This window comes from Coturnix japonica, chromosome 18 (genome assembly GCF_054131305.1).
Source record: "Coturnix japonica strain WE chromosome 18, WE-NBRP24, whole genome shotgun sequence".
In the NCBI taxonomy this organism is placed as follows: domain Eukaryota; kingdom Metazoa; phylum Chordata; class Aves; order Galliformes; family Phasianidae; genus Coturnix; species Coturnix japonica.
This window is the reverse complement of record NC_140680.1, coordinates 10,868,844-10,883,446: the sequence shown is the minus strand read 5'-3', so window position 1 is coordinate 10,883,446 and position 14,603 is coordinate 10,868,844. Positions and strand designations below refer to the sequence as shown.

Below are 14,603 nucleotides of genomic sequence, written 5' to 3'. Positions count from 1 at the left end.
ATGAGATGATGACAGCCCGCATCCTGGGAGCCGCTTTGGCTGCGCTCCCGGGGGGGGTCAGGGCTGCAGCCCCGCAGCTCGGAGGGCACGTGGGTGATACCCGGCACCGCTCAGAGCGTGTGGGGATGGGGATGGGGATGGGGACGGTGTGTGTGTGGGCGCTGGCATCACACACCGAGGGGGGAACCGGCAGAGAACGGGGCGGATGTGGGCGGCCCCGAACCTGGGCTGGGGACGCCGCGAGCACCGTCCGTCGGCGGGAGGAAGAGCAGCGATGTGCCGGGATGCGGCAGCGCTGCGGGTCACCGAACCGAAGGGCCGAGGGCAGCTCCGAGCCCGGCGGTGCCGCACGGACACACGGACGGCGGCCGGGCGCGTTCCGGGCACGCGGGGCCGGACCTGGTCGCTCCGCTCTGGGGCAGCCCGCGGGGAACCGCGTCCTTCCGCCCGGTTCCGCCGCCCCGCCCCGCCCGGCGCCTCCCGCCTCCGCGCCGCGATTTGCCGCTGCCGGCTCCGCCCGCTCCCCGCGCGGCCGCGGCCGAGGGGCGCGTTCAAACGCGGCGAGGGAAGGAGCGGAGCCGCGCGTGGACCCAGCGCCGCCGGCATGGTGAGTGCGGCCCGGCCCGGCCACGGTGCGCGCCCCGGTTCCCCCCCACCCGACCCCACAACCCCCGGCCGTGCCCGGTGCCGCCCCCCCGCCGTCCCGCGCGGCCGCAGCGCTTTGTCCTCTGCTTGCGGCGCCTCGGCCGAGCGCGGCCCCGGATTGCAAAGGGATCCGCCGGGCATCGCCCCGAACAGCGCCCCGTGTATCGCCCCGAACATCGCCCCGTGTATCGCCCCGTGTATCGCCCCATGTATCGCCCCGTCCATCGCCCCGTGTATCGCCCCGTCCATCGCTCCGTGCATCGCTCCGCTCCCCTCTCCCGTCCCGATGTCGCTCCCCCCGCCTTCGAGCTCCCGGTCCGTATACAGGGGTCTCGCCGGTGCCGCGCTCCGGGATGGGGCCCGCACCCCCCCCCCTTCCCCCCTCGGTGCCGGCGGTGCCCGGAGCAGGTGCTGAGCCCAGGGAGGGAGGTGACAGCGCAGGCCGGGAGCTGTCAGACAGGTTTGTGCGTGGCAGCAATTAAAAGCGGGGTGTTTGTTTACCCGGCGTGTGTGCTGAGAACCAGGACGGCTTCCTGGGTGAGGCCCGACGGACGGGGTCGGTGGGAGCCTCGGCCCCCCCAGCCCTCATCGCAGCTCTGGGGTTCCCCCTCAGGCTGTAATTTGAAGGTCGGGGGCTGAAGGTCCCCATCGGGCCCACCCCGCTGCCCGCCTCCTCCCCGAGGGTCCGGCCACCTGTGCAGGAAGCCGGCATTGTCCCTCCGCATCCTTCCCCTTCCCGTCCCGTGTCCGGCCGTGCCGGGCTGTGGCTGATGCTCACGTCCCAGGGAGAGATGGAGCCAAAAGGCTGCGGCCTCCCCGGGGTGTTTTGTAGCAGCATCCTCCCCCCAGTTGCAGCCCTTGAGAAGGGATGGACCAAGGGTCTGGGGCTGCTGCAGGGCCATTGCTGGCCCATGGAGCCAAGGGGATGGAGAGGGGGAGGTCCGGCCCCACGCAGGGGTTCCCAGGCAGGGGTGGCTGTGTGCCGCCATGCCGAGGCTGGCGCCAGGCCCAGGCAGGTGCTGCCGGCTGCTCGACTCGCCCTCCCGAACAGGCTGGGCGGCAGGTGCCTGTTCTGGTGGCAGCCCCGGCCGCGGGCGGGAGGTGGGGCTGGGTGTGGGAGGGAGGCGCTGAACCACGGGGGGTGGCAGCGGGGAGCCCCCACCCCTGCCTGCCCCATCAACCACAAGCACTTCTTGCTTGGCTGCCAACGTGGCCCTGTGGGGTCCCCATTGACTGCCTTTGTGGTTGGCTAGCATAGGGTACACGGGGCTGAGTGGGCATCTCCACGCTCCTGCTGCAAGCAGGGTATCCCCAATAGGCCCGTGGTCCCGTTTACACCACCGTGCTGACTTTGTCTCTCCTCCGGCAGTGCTGGTACCGGGCTTTTCTCTAATTCTCCATGGCAGCAGCACAAGGCCCTGTGAGCTGCGAGCCTGACACCCGCGTCCTCGGCACCTACCTCTCCTCTGTGCCCGTTGGCAGCATGGGCAGCGTGGGCAGCCTGGTGGAGAAGCAGGACCTGTCCCCCCTGGAGCTGCGGGCCCCGCTGGGGGGCACACGGGGGCTTCGTCAGCCTGATGGATTGCTGCGGAAGGGGCCGGGCCAGCGGGAGCTGTTTGGATACCTGCATGGAGCCAAGAAGGAGACGCGGTCGGAACGGAAGCACCAGGCAACAGGAGCGTGTTACAAACGGGACTATGAGAGCGACCGCGAGAACCGATCCCCCGAGCGCTGCTCCAGGGAGCATCACCGCGGGGCTGACTTCTCCAAGAGCTCATTGCCTGAGAGGGGCCGCTTCGACAAGGTGAGGGATGGGAAACGACCCTATAGGGTGTCTGTCCTGCTCTGGGGAGGATGGGGCTGCGGGATGAGCTGAATGTGCCAAGAGTGGGAAGGGGGATGTGGGAATTGGGATGTCTGGGTGAAGGGACGAGGCTGTGAGCAGGGATTTTCTCACAGTGGAGCTGAGCACAGTGTGTGCTGGTGGGGCCCAGCCTGACCTTGCTTGTGTTTTCCAGTGTCGCATCAGGCCCTCGGCCTTCAAGGCAGTGACTGGGAAGGGGCTGGTCTCCATGCAAGGCCTCTCCTCATCCAAGGGGCAGAAGCTGTCCAAGAGCAACGGGAGCCTGCACACGCTGCTGTCGCAGAGCACCACGGCAGCCCCGCAGCACGGCCCCCTCCGCACCCACCTGCTCCACGCCATCAGCCTGGATGAAGCCTCCGACTCCAGCCACAACTCCATCCAGAGCTTCCCCTCCTACGGCTCCCGCCTCAAGCCTGCCCAGAGCCAGTTCAGTGCTTCCATGGGCCACATCAACCACATTGGGGGTTCCCTGGACAGGGTGTCCCGGAGCCCCAGGGATCCCCTGGCTCCTGAAAAGGCGCCTCTGTCCTGCAAGAGCATGGCCACACTGAGCCGGCTGCAGAGCCCTGGGGAGCCCCCACCGCCCTACGAGTTCACCTATTCCCTGGAGGATGCGGTGAAGCAGCTGGAGGATCGGCTGAAGGAGACTGGGGGAGAACTGCGGCAGCTCAAGAGGAGCCTCAGTGAGACCGAGGACCCCTTCGCACAGGTGAGAAGTGGGGCTGATGGCTTTGGGGAGGTGGTGACTGGGTAGAAGGAGCGGTGAAGGACCTGCTGTCCTGCCATGATGGCTGGTGGGTGTCCAAACATGGGGGAACCCAGTGTCATGGCTTGTGGGGTGGGAGCAGCTCTGCAGAAACAGGCTGGGAACTTGCTACTGAAGCTTTGTTCACTGGATCTAGCTGGGGCTGTCCTGGCAGTAGGGACCTGGGACCTCCTGGGATCCTTCCAGGCACTGTTCCACATGGGCAGGATGTGGATCCTCACCAGTTTATCTTTGTGCTGGCAGGCATTTGAGGACAAGCAGCGGCTGTGGCTGGATGAGCTGGAGGACCTGAAGCAGATGTACATGGCCAGGCTGCAGCAGGTCACACAGCAGGCGCAGCGCGGGCAGCGGGCGCTGCAGCTGCAGCTCTACAAGGCGCAGCAAGAGAAGAAGCGGCTGCAGGAGGAGCTGAGCATGCAGCAGTGCCAGTGTGAGGAGACCAAGCTCCGGCAGTCCCAGGGTGAGCGTGTCAGCCCCAAATTGGAGGAGACCAAGTGGGAGGTGAGTCCCCTTCTGTCCCTCTCTGTTGCTACCCTTCAGTCTGTGCAGCCAGGATGGGGCAGTGGTTTTCTGCTCTACCACTTGTGGGTGGACACAAGATGGGGGTGTGCTGCTACCTCTGAGGTCCTTCTCCTTCCTCACCGTCCCCTGTGCCCTGCAGGTGTGTCAGAAGGCAGCAGAAATCTCCCTGCTGAAGCAGCAGCTCCGGGACACCCAGGAGGAGATGGCTCAGAAGCTGGGTGAGATCTTCAGCCTGAAGACGCAGCTGAGGGAAGCCAAAGCAGAGGTCCAGGCCAGGGACTCGCAGCTGGCACAACTGGCTGATTCCCTGCAGAGCCCCCCGGAGCCTGGCACCGCGCTGCCGCTGGGCGACGACCCCATGCCGGCGTGCCAGGACTTCCCCGGCTGTGAAACGGATGATTCCAAGTGCCGGGGCCTCCACAGCGACTCAGCGGAGCCTCTGGAGCGGCAGGTGGAGTGGCTGTGGGCAGAGCTGCTCCGGGAGCGGCGCCAGGGCCAGCTGCAGGCTGTGAACTTTGAGCTGGAGAGGAAAACCTGGCAGGAGGAGAAGGAGAAGGTGCTGCGGTACCAGCGGGAGCTCCAGGCCAGCTACATGGAGATGTATCACCGCAGCCAGGTGTTGGAGCGGGAGCTGCGGCAGCTGCGCTCAGAGCCCAGGGATGTCGGGGCTGATTCACCGTGGATTGAACGAGTGGAGTCCTCCAAGATCTGAGGGCAGGATCCTGTGGGACTGTGAAGGGGGGGGGTCTCTTGCTGATGATCCCGGGGGCTGCACAAGGACTCGCTGCTCGTTGCTGCCCCGGGGAGAAGGACATCACGACAAAGGAACTTTTCCTTCTTGCAGTGCTTGGGGCCCAGCAGGGCTGGTCTCTGGAGGGAGGATCATCTGTACCGGGGGGTCTTGCATGTGCCCCATGCTCTGACTCCAGGATCATTTGCCCTGCACTCCCTTCTACCATGGGGGCATAAGACCGAATGCCCTGTGAGCCATTCCCCATCCCTCCTGCTCCGTTCCCCTTTTCCCTTCAACTTGTAACTTAATATCATGCTAAGGAGAGGCTCCAGCCCCGTCCCCATCCCCACGGCCCTTTTATGAGTTCCAATGGGGTCCTGGGAGCTCACAGTGCCCTGGGTCTGGCTGAGGTGCTGCTGCTGCTGGGGAGGCCCTGGAGGAAGAGCTGTGTGCAGGGAGATGGGGGGCTGCCCCAGCACTGCAGCTTCAGTGCCACGGTGCTGGTGGGGTACGGAGCCCTTGGGCTGAGAGGAGGCAGCGCCGCAGGAGGTGGGAGCAGGGATGGGATGTCCCCTTATCTCCTCCAAGGGCACGGCGAGGGCTGGGGGAAGTGTTAGCAGCCCCGGGCCGTGCTTGTAACGTCCTTGGCCTTTCCTGCAATAAACCTCCATTTCGTTCCTCTGCCTTCTGTTCCCTTTGAAGGCCGCGGTTCTGCAGCCCGCACTTCGGGCCCTGCTCCCGGTGGTCGCCCCCGCTCCGCAGCTCCCTCCCGGCTCAGCCGGCACGACAAGGAGGGAGGCGGCGCGGAGCGGAGCGGGCGGCACAACCGGTTCGGGCATCGCACGGCGTTGACTCACGGCGGGGCCAGGCTGAGCCCCGCGGGGCGGCTCCAGGGCCCCGCCGTCGGGACGGGCCTCACCCCCCGCCCCCGGCAGCCGCCCGAGCCCAACAGCCGCCCCCCACCCCCGACATCCGCCGCTCAGCAGCCGGACCCGCCCCCCGCCTCGCTCCTCTCACACCGGGCGCCCCCTTGTGTGACGGCGGACCCCAACCCGACCCCAAAGCACCGGCCGCAGTGCTACAAACATCCCAACATCTTTATTCACCTCCACCACCGCCCCCCACCCCAACCCGGTGCTCCCGGAGGTCACAAGGGCAGCGGCAGCGCCTGCACCTCCCCCAGACACTCATCGTAGGCCTCCTGGTACTCCTCGTGGGGCTTCAGCAGGATGACGCACGTGGGACGCTTTGAGCCGGCTGCGGCCCCGAGGTCCTGCAGGAGCAAAAGGCTGCAGGTAGTGGGGCATGAACAGAGCAACCTGCACCCCACTGGGACATGGGAAGGTGGCCCTGCAAGCACTCAGAACAGTCAGGTTGGAAGGGACCTTAAAACTGACCCAGTCCCAAGCCCTGCTGTGAGCTGGTGAGCAGCCACCAATTCCACGTGGCCCCCAGCACCTCCAGGGATGGGGCACCCACAGTTCAGGGCAGCAATGCCAGCACCACACCAACCTGTGAGTGATGTATTTCTTCCTAACACCTCACCCAAATGTTCCCTCAGCAGAAAGCCATCACCCCTTGTGTTGTTACTATTAAACCATGTAAAACGTTGGCCACCCTCCTGCTTATAAGCTCCTTTCCAGTACAATAACAAGGTCACCCCAGAGCCGCCTTCATTCTGAATAAGCCTGGTTCCCTCAACCTTTTTCTTTTCTATAGGAGAGGTGCTCCAGCCCTCTGAGCATCTTGGTGGTCCTGCTCTGGACATGCTCCAAAAGCTCAGCATCCTTCCTGTGCTGAGAGCCCCAGGCCTGGATGCAGATCTTCATAAGGGCAGAGCAGAGGGGATAATCACCTCCCTTGCCTTGATACCACTCTCCTGCTGATGCAGCCCAAGCAGCCATTCCTTAGTTTAGCCCAGCAGGGCTGACACATGCCATTAATGCCTGGCATCGGCCTCTTGCATCCCACTCCTCACCCGGAATGAGAAGGCAGTGACCATCTCTAACCCTTGGTCTGAGTAGGGAGGGACATCTCCCCAAACCACACCTTGGCCAGTGCTTCCTTTCTGTTTGCAGCCAGGTCCCAGTTCAGAACTAAAGGAGAAAAAAGAGATCTGTCCTGGCTCTGCCCCATAGAGCCCCACTGCAGTAAACAGCTCCTGTCATGAGGCAGCTCTACACCTGGGCTGTATCTGTTTGCTGCCTTATGCTCTGGCATTTCCTAAGCACCGTGTGCTTTGCTATGTGCCCCATGTATGCACAGAGCAGCCGACCAGCACGGGCTGCTCCTTACCGACTTGGAGGGGACGTAGGCGTAGGGCAGGTTCCTGTCTTCGCACATGATGGGGATATGGCAGTACACGTCGATGGGCAGCGTGTCTCCGGCCAGCACCGTGATCCTGCATTAGAAGCCGGTGTCAGCAGCAGCCCCACGCCGTGTCACACTGCAGGGTGCAGGCTGAGTGCTGGGTGCCGATGCATCACTTACCCCTTCTCGCCTTTGTTGATGAATTTCTGCACCTCCTTCACTCCCCTCCGGATCTGTTTGTGTTTGGCCGCTGTAACAGACACACCGTATCAATGGCTGCTCGGTCCCGCCGTGCCCCCCGCCCCGCTGCCATCACCCCCCCGCACCTTTCCTGATACACTTGTAGAGTTTACGCGTCAGTTTGCGGGATGCCAGCGGCTGCGCGATGGGGTTCAGGTGCTCGAGCTGCTCTCGGTACGACAGCTCGGGAGCGGCCTCCACCGCCTCCTCCTGCTGCTTCTCCCTCGCCATGCTCTCACCCTGACACCCACCGCTTCCGATTCCGGGGCAAAAGCCCAGCAGCGCCATTCACAACCAATGATGAGCATCGCTCGGCCCCTCGCTCCGCCCTCACCCCGCCCCGCAGCCGATGTCAGCCCGGTACCTGCGTCCCGCTGCCGGGCGGTGCTCGGAGCGCAGCAGCGCTTCCCCCAACATCTGCATCTGCTCCAGCACCTCGCGCCGCATCTCCAGCGCCATGCGGTGCACGTGGTGGTTGGCAGCGTTGTACATGATGGCGTTCTGAAACATCAGCATCAGGCTGCACTGGAACTGCGCTAACGAGCGGATGTGACCCTTGGCCAAACCCCTCTTGATGCTGGTCAGGTCCATGGGCCTGCGGGGTGGACATGGAGAGACAGCTGAAGGCACTGTGTGCAGCCCTAAAAGCACCGCTCTGTGCTGTCAGCTTTAGCACCCGGGGCTAAATGGGGCAGTGAGCAGTGTTCTTTCATTAGTTAGACTGAGAGCAGGCAGCCCTGCAGCCCATCAGCTGTCACCTCTAACTAATGTGATGATGAATTGAAGGCATGATCCCATTAGTCCTCATAAAGTCAGCCCAGGTCTCGGTGGAGAAAGAGAAGTTTCTAAAATAAGGATCTATTAAAACCCCTTAGAATCAAATGGTGCCACCAGCCAAAATAGCACTGCTGATATGGGGAATGTGATGGGGAATAAATATGACTTCCCTTATTTTGACACAATGAGAAAATGAATGGAGAACTGTGACCAGAATAGAACGTGATTCAGCTCTGAAAAATGCCCTTAATCTATCTGGGAAATATTCTTATAACCTACTTCTCCACTGAGAATACATGTAGGGAGAAAGCAGAGCTGATACTGATAGAGACAGGTTTACAACGTGGGAACTGCAGAGGCTGAATTCCCAGCTCAGGCAGGGGGCACAGCTGCAGACCAGGACTGCGGTACATCAGTCCATGCATGGCCAGCAAAGGGCAGGCACAGTGCATGTCAGTACCACGGTCACTGCAGACTTCCAGGTCCTGGTCACCTGGAAGGGAGTTTTGATAAATCAGTCAAATCTGAGATGCTGATGGCAGCCAGATTCTGTGGGACAGAAGGAAGGAAATAGTCCCATTAGTGTTTTGGAAGCAGAGATGACCCGAACCAGCTGTTCCTGTTCTGAGTGCTGGGTGCCAGAAAAGGCAGAGAAAACAGAGAGAAATCAGCTAGTGAATAGTTCTTCCATAAACTCACCTCTTCACCACCTCACTGTATCCAGGGGCTTGTTTCTCTGACACTGCCTTCAGGAACGGGCCGCTGCATCTACAGGGACAAGCACAAAGAATGACCTCTGTCTGCCTCTGAGCAGGGGCTAAAGACAACATGGCAGCAGGACCAATGCTTGCCTCTTCCTGCTGGCCACAAGGGCCACAGCCCATCAGCAGCTTCTGGTGTTCAGCAGCTGGCACAGCCAGGCATGGGAGGAGGCTGAGCCCCTTGCTGAAGCTATCTTTGCCAGTTGTGTAGGAAGCCACACTTGGACTTTGGCATGTTACGCAGAGGAAATAAATATGCAGTGTTCTCTCAATCTTTGCAGCACACAGCTGTTCTTGTTGCAAGGACAGCCAGAAGCAAAAGCTATGGAGAGACACACCATCCTGTGGTGGCTGTTGTGGAGGGGAGGACAAGGTGATATGGGAACTGGCACATAATATAATGCCAATTCGATCCTTTGCCCCTACACACCTGTGACTGGCTATCATCTTCCAGATGGACAGGACAGTTCTTTTGAAGTGAGAATGTTGCATGGGGTTATCCCAGCTCAACTGCATCCTGTGGAGGGAATATAATGCCAGATTGTTACATCTGAGACCAAGTACGAATTGGTGCTTCAACCATCACCCACCACATCCACATGGATAAAGCCCAGAGATCACGTGAATCAAAGGAAAGAATTGTTCTGGTGCACCTGCAAGAGCGCAGACAGACTTACAGCTGTGTGTTGGCAGGGCTTGTGGAGCCCAACATGGGGTCTGTGGAAGTGCTGTCTCTGTCATCCTGATCCTGGTCTTGGTTAATCTCTTGTGAATCTGGCTCACACAGAGCTTCTTCTTCTGGTGTCTCTTGAGTCTTGTCCTGAAGAGCAGAGGAAAATGGAGATCTGGTTAAAATGGCAGCCTACCACTTGAATCCCTTAAGTAGAAACCAGCCTGCTGCATGTGCTCTTACTGCATCCAATCTCAGTTGGGTGCTACTTCTCTCTGTATTATTCTAGAAGATGATGTTTGACCTTATTCAGACCTTCACTGTGCTGGCCAGGACTCCAGTAACAGCTGGGTTTGATCTCTTGGATCATAATCACCTCCAGCTAACACAAATATTGTGGAGATGACTGGTGCCCAGAGGTGTGTCTGTCTTCTTTTCTGTGAAGAGTCATGGATATATAGAGGGCAATCAGGAGCTGAGGTAAGACTGCCTCAGGCTTGTTAAACCTCAAGACACAGAAAACAGGATCCCCAAGAGTGCAACAGGGTTGTTTCCTCAAAAACTCCCACATGAAAATGACAGAGAATGGACTCAGCCAGGAAGGAGAGTTATGCTGTTGGCGCAGTGATTTGCCAATAAAATGGGAAAGGAGATGCAAGGAAAGAGAATTTCTGGAGTCCTGCACCCTTAGTGCAGAATCACAGAAACACCAAGGTTGGAAAAAACCCCCAACCTCGTCTAGACCAACCATCCACTTATCACCAATACTGCCCCATTAAACCAAGTCCCTTAGTACAGAACCACAGAAAACCCTTGGAAATCATTTCTGCCTCCAGTGTCTAAGTTTGCAAGGCAACAAATCTGAGTAGTGAAATAAAAAACTGGGCACTGTTCTTCCTCTACTGTGGTATTCTAGCTTGTCCCAGCAACAACTTGCAGACTGGTGAGAGCTGAGAGTCCCCCAGACACAGGATTAATGCAAACCCAGGCTAGACAGCGACTGCTTCCAAGACATGACGGTCTCCTGGGGCAGATGGTTATTGGTATTGCTTGTACATCCACGTGGGCCCGAAACCAGCCAAGCCGTGTGCTGCATAACACAGTAATTAGAAGAAACCAAGTATTCCAGTCTTGCATCAAACCTCAGAGCAGACTGCCAGCTCTCATGAGTCACCTTTGTACTGCCAAGGAGCAATTCCTCCAACTCACATCTGAGGGTTTGATCTGTAATAAGCTTCCTGCTCACAAAGATGCACATCCATACACAAAAACCATCCTTCCCCTCATACATTTCCTTTGCATTCACCTCCCTGCTGTCTCCTCTTCTGTGTTCCTCTCTTCCCTGCTGGAACATGGGACTTCCCCATCTCTGCTAGAGATGATTTCCTTCACCATCTCATCTCTCTTAGGACCACCTCTCCCCTACCTCTCTCCCTGGGAAGTGTTCTTTCTTATCTTCTGTCAGGACATGTAGCTGACTTTCCCCCGTTCTTGAGACAATTGTCCTGGTGGTCTCTTCCTGGCATCTTCCATCTTCCTCATCATCTTGTTTCCCAGAGCCAGAATAATCCCATAGAGTCTCTGCTGAATCTGTGCAGCTGACACGGAGAGGTTCCAGCAACTGGGTTATCTGTAACACAAAAGATTTATTGCTTCAAATTGTGAAGGCAAAGGGAAGAAAAAATAAGCAGCACCAATGCTATTTTTGCTTTCACTCACTCACGCCTTTCCATTTTTAGGAATCCTTGCAAAATCTTCTGATGAAGCCCTGTGTTGTTATTACAGTGTCAGCTCACTGACATCTCTGTGCTTTAGGGTGATCTGTGTTTTGGCAAAGCAGCTGCCTGGCTGCTGTGCCAGCTTTAAATGAGAGCAAGGACAAGGCTTGGAATAGGGAGCAAATTAACACTGGGTACCTGCATTTCCCCCAGAATATTTCTGTTGTCAGAATAGTGGAGAGACTGAAAACTCTACTATTTCAAGAAGGCCAGAACTATGCAGCCCACTTTGCTGTCATCCAAACAGCTGTACCTCTGAGAAGAACTGGAGAAGACTGTCATCTTCATATTGCTTCTGCGCCTTTTGGAAGTCTTCATTATCATCATCCCAGAGAGGATCACTGAACTCCAGCCTGCTGTCTGTCTCTTGGCTGCTTTCCTCTGGCTTCCCTATAGCCACCTCTTTGGTATTCCTCCAGTTTCCCACTTCCAGATCCAAACTTGAATGCCAGCTGAGAAGAGACTGTAAGTCACTGTTCTCTGACTCCGACTCAGAACTGCACCACACCCAGGAATGGCCCATCTGCAAACAAACACAAAGAGAGAAACAGCAATTTCTTTGTACCCTGATCCAGAACTACAAAGCCCAGTTCATTTCCTGACTTACTCAGAGAGCCAAAACACAGCAAGAACTTTGTGAGGCGAGCAGCCTATTCCTGAGCCCACACTTCACAGCACATGGCAGGGCTGCAGCTTTGCAACACAAACTGACATTTCAGAGCAACTGAATTACGATTTTCCTGTGCTTTTGCTGTGCTCTCCCCCGGCTGGTGCTCAGGGGATGCTAAGCTGCTTTGGAGCATTTGGCTTTGTCTGATGCTACACATTTGGGCACTGATGACAGGCAGCAGCAAGTTCAAAACCAAGTCATGCTGCTGACAGCTGTGATCCAGCCGTGACTCCAAGGGTCATCTACACACTGGAAGTTCCCTCACTGTACCATAAGAAATTTTACATCAGAAACAACTTCTTACAAACACTACAGAACCTTCGTGTTGAAAACAGCAGATGTGGTTTAACTGGATGGTGGCCACTGGTGTTCCTGAGCCAGAACTGGAACCACACACTCATCCACTGATGGATCCGTTCTACACACGTTTCATAAAGTAAAAGCATTCTTGTAAGATCGAAGAAACCACCCCTTTCATCTCCACTCATTAATCCAAGCCTAAGTCTCTCCCAGAGTCTGAGTCCACCACGATTTCTCTGCAGTCAGGAGAACTGGTTGTAGAATCACCCTAATAACAGTAAATGGCTGTTAGGAAAATCTGTATCTTGCTAGTGATCTCAGCTTCCTGGATGCTGCACCCACGGAGAATTCTAAGCATTCATTAGCCGTCCCTTTAGAGTTTTCAGTTAATTATGTACAACCTAATCTCTCCAGGGTCTTGAACAAGCACATTTCTCCCTGACTTCCTTTGGCGTTCTCAGGACTGCTGCCACAGCAGCAAATGCAGCCTACGGTGCATAAATGGGAGAAATAAAGAATCCACTGGGTTTGGGATGAGAATATTTGTTTTTTTCTTTTATGCACTTACAGTGAGAGCTGGGATCTCACTGGCCTCCCTCCTGAAACCTGTTTCAAAGTAAACTTCAGCAGGAGCAGATAAAATTTGATGAGGTAGGAGATAACATTACCTGTTCTCAGCTTCCAGCTAAAGGAGTTGGGCAAACTGATTTCATCTGATGACTACTGGTGCCCAAAGCACTGCACGATGGGCAGAGCTGGCTGCACATGCATAACCAGTCACCACAGCTCTGCCAAGGAACAGAAAAGCCTTAGGCGAGGGTAATCCAATTGCTTGTGATCATCTTTCTGTACTGCAGTTCAGAGGGATAACCATCTAAAACCAGGAAGCCTGGGTAACTTAGGCATAAGCACCGATTAAAAAGATCTTCAGCCTCATGTTCAGCTCCACTAAGTCTTGGAAGACTCAGGGTGCAAGAGAGCAGAGCAGCGGCATTAGTGCGAGACAAGCGGGATGAGCGAAATAATTACAGGCTGCTTACTTCCATAGCAATTTGGTACAAAAATAAGGGATGAAGGAGAGGGAATTCAACTTTTAATTAAGGACTGCCTTGCGGACTTTACATAAGTTGCCAACAGGGAATTGTTATCAAACGGGAAAGTTTTAGTGCACTTTGCAGAGATCAGACACTGCACGATATAAGAACAAGCTGTCAGATATAAAGGAGATGGACTTCGAAAGGAATCTACGTGTCAAAACAAGGAAAATGATAAAAGCCCGAACTCCAGCAAATGAAACGTAGAATCTGCAATAAAGCAGGCAAAAAAATAAAAGGGAGAAAAAAAAAAAAAAAGAGAACAATTTGCTAAAGACATAAAAGCAAATAACAACAACGAACATCAGAAGCAGAAAGCTGCCAGATGATCAGTGGGGATGACGCACCATCAGTGCCAAACACCTCAGGGGAAAACAGGGTCAGTTGGAAAACCTGCATTAATTGTAATTATCAGCAGTTGCCACAGAGGAGATCACAGACGTCCCAGAGAGACTTTCTCTTGAGATAGAGACTATTTCCAATTAAAATGTCAACAGGGGAGGTTTTAGAACAGTTGGAATGAGGGAGTAAGGCACAGAATGACTTGGACTCGTGAGTCCCTAAGAAGCTTAATTATAATGTGACCAAACCTATATTGCTGCGTAGCTTGCAGTTTGACTTCGCCATAGCAGAGAAAAACAAAAGAGCAGTTGTTATTTCTGTCTGTAGAAAGGTGGATTAGGGAGATGCAGCATGGGCTCTGTACTTAGATTAGCACAAAACATTGCAAAGTACAAAATGAGGCGGTCAATTGGGAAAGAGGCAACAGGGCTACGGAGGGGAAAGCTGCATTTTAGATTTCTGAAGTTATTAAACATCATTACAGGCTATTAAAATGTCATGGGTTCTCTGAGTAGGGAAAAACCTCTAGTGGTTAAAGGAAGAAACCGAGGGTAAGAATGAACAGCAGCTTTCCACAATGAAAGCAAGTTACCAGTGGGTACAACAGAGATCCTCCCACGTGCTGGAATTTCCATTGCCCAACACAGTCAAACAGAGACAGAGGTGCTACAGGGGAGACAGAGCCAGACTCTTCTCAATGGCCAGCATCGAAAGGAGAGGAGGCAGTGATGACAAGCTGCACCAGGGAAATTCAGACTATGTTTACTCCCTGGGGGTGGGTAAGCACTGAAACAAGCTGTCCAAAAAGATGATGCAATCTGCATCCTTGCAGATTTTCAGAACCTGACAAGGCTCTGAGCAATCTGCTCTAGGTTTCAAGCTGGCTTTGCTCTGAGCAGCAGGTTGGGACTAGATGATCCTGAGAGATCCTTTCCAGCTTACATCAGTCCACCAAAAAGCAAAAGAACCCTCTGACTTTTTGTGCCATGAGAATCCCCTGGAGATGGAGGCCGTAGAAATTCAAATGAGAAATTTGTTCCCAAGTTCAGCAGTGAGGAACAATGAATCAGTAACAAGGACTGCACATTTCCAGCACCGAGCACAGAGTGACCCTTGGTGGAAATACACCTT

At 55.9% G+C, this 14,603-nt stretch overlaps 2 protein-coding genes across 6 annotated transcripts; one reads left to right on the top strand and one right to left on the bottom strand.

Moving 5' to 3' along the window:
• The first annotated feature begins 526 nt into the window (after positions 1 to 526).
• Positions 527 to 5,208, top strand: N4BP3 (NEDD4 binding protein 3). Of its 2 annotated transcripts, none has more exons than XM_015876409.3 (5): positions 527 to 607; positions 2,015 to 2,449; positions 2,664 to 3,218; positions 3,519 to 3,776; positions 3,937 to 5,208. In XM_015876409.3, exons 2-5 carry the CDS (start codon positions 2,045 to 2,047, stop codon positions 4,507 to 4,509), a joined length of 1,791 nt encoding a protein of 596 aa, XP_015731895.1. In that variant the 5' UTR covers positions 527 to 607; positions 2,015 to 2,044; the 3' UTR covers positions 4,510 to 5,208. The 2 variants fall into 2 exon arrangements, with proteins under 2 accessions (XP_015731895.1, XP_015731896.1); XM_015876410.3 differs by having other exon boundaries at positions 527 to 632.
• Positions 5,209 to 5,609: 401 nt separating this feature from the next.
• Positions 5,610 to 11,589, bottom strand: NHP2 (NHP2 ribonucleoprotein). Of its 4 annotated transcripts, XM_085519216.1 has the most exons (10): positions 11,320 to 11,589; positions 10,715 to 10,918; positions 9,296 to 9,438; positions 9,049 to 9,135; positions 8,557 to 8,625; positions 7,445 to 7,675; positions 7,021 to 7,090; positions 6,826 to 6,931; positions 6,580 to 6,626; positions 5,610 to 5,803 (listed from the first exon to the last, which is right to left on the bottom strand). In XM_085519216.1, exons 1-10 carry the CDS (start codon positions 11,587 to 11,589, stop codon positions 5,678 to 5,680), a joined length of 1,353 nt encoding a protein of 450 aa, XP_085375342.1. In that variant the 3' UTR covers positions 5,610 to 5,677. The 4 variants fall into 4 exon arrangements, with proteins under 4 accessions (XP_085375342.1, XP_085375343.1, XP_085375344.1 ...); XM_085519217.1 differs by lacking the exon at positions 6,580 to 6,626; XM_085519218.1 differs by lacking the exons at positions 7,445 to 7,675; positions 8,557 to 8,625; positions 9,049 to 9,135; ... (1 more) ...; positions 10,715 to 10,918; positions 11,320 to 11,589 and adding an exon at positions 7,167 to 7,323.
• Between the last annotated feature and the right edge of the window lie 3,014 nt (positions 11,590 to 14,603).

Excerpts from the sequence above, each read along its gene's own strand:
- N4BP3 (XM_015876409.3), top strand. The coding sequence starts at position 2,045 with ATGGCAGCAGCACAAGGCCCTGTGAGCTGCGAGCCTGACACCCGCGTC. Across the intron at positions 3,219-3,518 it reads CCGAGGACCCCTTCGCACAG|GCATTTGAGGACAAGCAGCG; the intron begins GTGAGAAGTGGG and ends TTGTGCTGGCAG. Across the intron at positions 3,777-3,936 it reads TGGAGGAGACCAAGTGGGAG|GTGTGTCAGAAGGCAGCAGA; the intron begins GTGAGTCCCCTT and ends TGTGCCCTGCAG.
- NHP2 (XM_085519216.1), bottom strand. The coding sequence starts at position 11,589 with ATGGGCCATTCCTGGGTGTGGTGCAGTTCTGAGTCGGAGTCAGAGAAC. Across the intron at positions 8,626-9,048 it reads AAGATGATAGCCAGTCACAG|ATGCAGCGGCCCGTTCCTGA; the intron begins GTGTGTAGGGGC and ends TTGTCCCTGTAG. Across the intron at positions 7,676-8,556 it reads TACAGTGAGGTGGTGAAGAG|GCCCATGGACCTGACCAGCA; the intron begins GTGAGTTTATGG and ends TCCACCCCGCAG.